Consider the following 1,271-nt stretch of genomic DNA (forward strand, 5'->3'; position numbering starts at 1 on the left):
TAGGTAGAAATTCTCCTCCATTATTACTCAGTGATACATTAACAATAAATGTATTTAAACTATTAGGTACAGTTATTACTCCAGTAATCATCAGTTGATCATTAACTTGTGGTATTATACTTCTGTCCTGTATCTCATTATCATGAGTATTCAGTATAATAACTGTTATACCATTAGGATACTCTCCTTTGCATAGTTCACTGACCTAACTCAATTGAGATTGTGTTTTACTCATAATACATCTGACTTACATTAATACTGATATTCAATGATATTTGTTGTCCATCAGTTACTGGTACCACTGATACAGGAGGAGTAATGAGAGGAACTGAAAGATACACTGTGAACATATACATGAAGCCATAGTAGGACTAACCTGTTTCATAATAAAAACTGATGTTATTAGATGAACCTATTCCAACATCATTAATAGGAGAAACTGATACATTATTTAATAAACAAGTATCAGGATTAGTAGCTGATAATGTAATACTCTTGTAAGTAGTAGTAATGTTCACTAATCCATTGACTATATAGTATCCAGCAATAGGTACATTATCCAGTGTATAAGGAGCTGTCCATATTAATAATACACTGGATCCATTAATAAAGGTATAATCCAGATCAACAACACTATTCAATAGACCTAAAGAAGAAATTATAAGAATAATGTCACTGTGGCACACTAACCTTGCATCATTAATATTGCTGTATTACTGAGCACTGCCTGAAGAGGTTCATCAGTACTAGCTCTACATCTCACTTCAGTATTATTGTTATGTTCATAAGCTATTGCTTGTAGCTCTGTTCTTCTAGTACCATCATGAGCACTTGATGTTACACTAAATCCTTTAGCTATAACATCTGTATTAGTAGCTGGTGTATTATTAACCCGAACAGTAAGTTCATCACCAGTTCCTTCACAAGAGAAGACAATAGTAGAGTTGAGTGTTGCATTAATAGACACTGGCTGAACTGTTATATCTATCATGACAATAAAATGTGACAACATAGTGGTAAATATGAAATGCTTAGTTACTTACTAGCACAATCTATCAACTGCAGCAGAAGAAGAAAAATTAACTTCAACATTTCTGAAAGAAGGGCGTGGCTGTTGACCATTATAAAATCATCATCACGATGATACGATTCTGTGCCCTGGAATTTGCACGAGTTTTGTCAGTCATGATTACTATATCCTTTATCCTTTTACTTCAGTCCTGTCTTAGGTGAAGTCTTTGTGCTAGTAAGTATCACTAATACTATTTAAG

The 1,271-nt window shown here is 33.4% G+C and overlaps 1 protein-coding gene and 1 long non-coding RNA gene across 2 annotated transcripts; both read right to left on the minus strand.

Annotated features, from left to right (window-relative positions):
* Positions 1-288: 288 nt before the first annotated feature.
* Positions 289-417, minus strand: LOC109586732 (uncharacterized). Its single transcript, XR_002187208.1, has 2 exons — positions 377-417; positions 289-328 (listed from the first exon to the last, which is right to left on the minus strand). It is a non-coding gene; the product is annotated as an uncharacterized LOC109586732 (long non-coding RNA).
* Positions 418-685: 268 nt separating this feature from the next.
* LOC109586728 (uncharacterized) lies at positions 686-1,107 on the minus strand. Its single transcript, XM_020002934.1, has 2 exons — positions 1,044-1,107; positions 686-984 (listed from the first exon to the last, which is right to left on the minus strand). The coding sequence occupies exons 1-2, from the start codon at positions 1,090-1,092 to the stop codon at positions 686-688; spliced, it is 348 nt and encodes a 115-aa protein (XP_019858493.1). The 5' UTR covers positions 1,093-1,107.
* Positions 1,108-1,271: the final 164 nt, after the last annotated feature.

This window comes from Amphimedon queenslandica, unplaced genomic scaffold (genome assembly GCF_000090795.2).
Source record: "Amphimedon queenslandica unplaced genomic scaffold, v1.1 AMPQUscaffold_12797, whole genome shotgun sequence".
Classification (NCBI taxonomy): Eukaryota; Metazoa; Porifera; class Demospongiae; order Haplosclerida; family Niphatidae; genus Amphimedon; species Amphimedon queenslandica.

Coding starts and splice junctions, on each gene's coding strand:
- LOC109586728 (XM_020002934.1), bottom strand. CDS start 1,092: ATGTTGAAGTTAATTTTTCTTCTTCTGCTGCAGTTGATAGATTGTGCT. Junction 985..1,043: donor GCAGTTGATAGATTGTGCTA/GTAAGTAACTAA, acceptor TTGTCATGATAG/ATATAACAGTTCAGCCAGTG.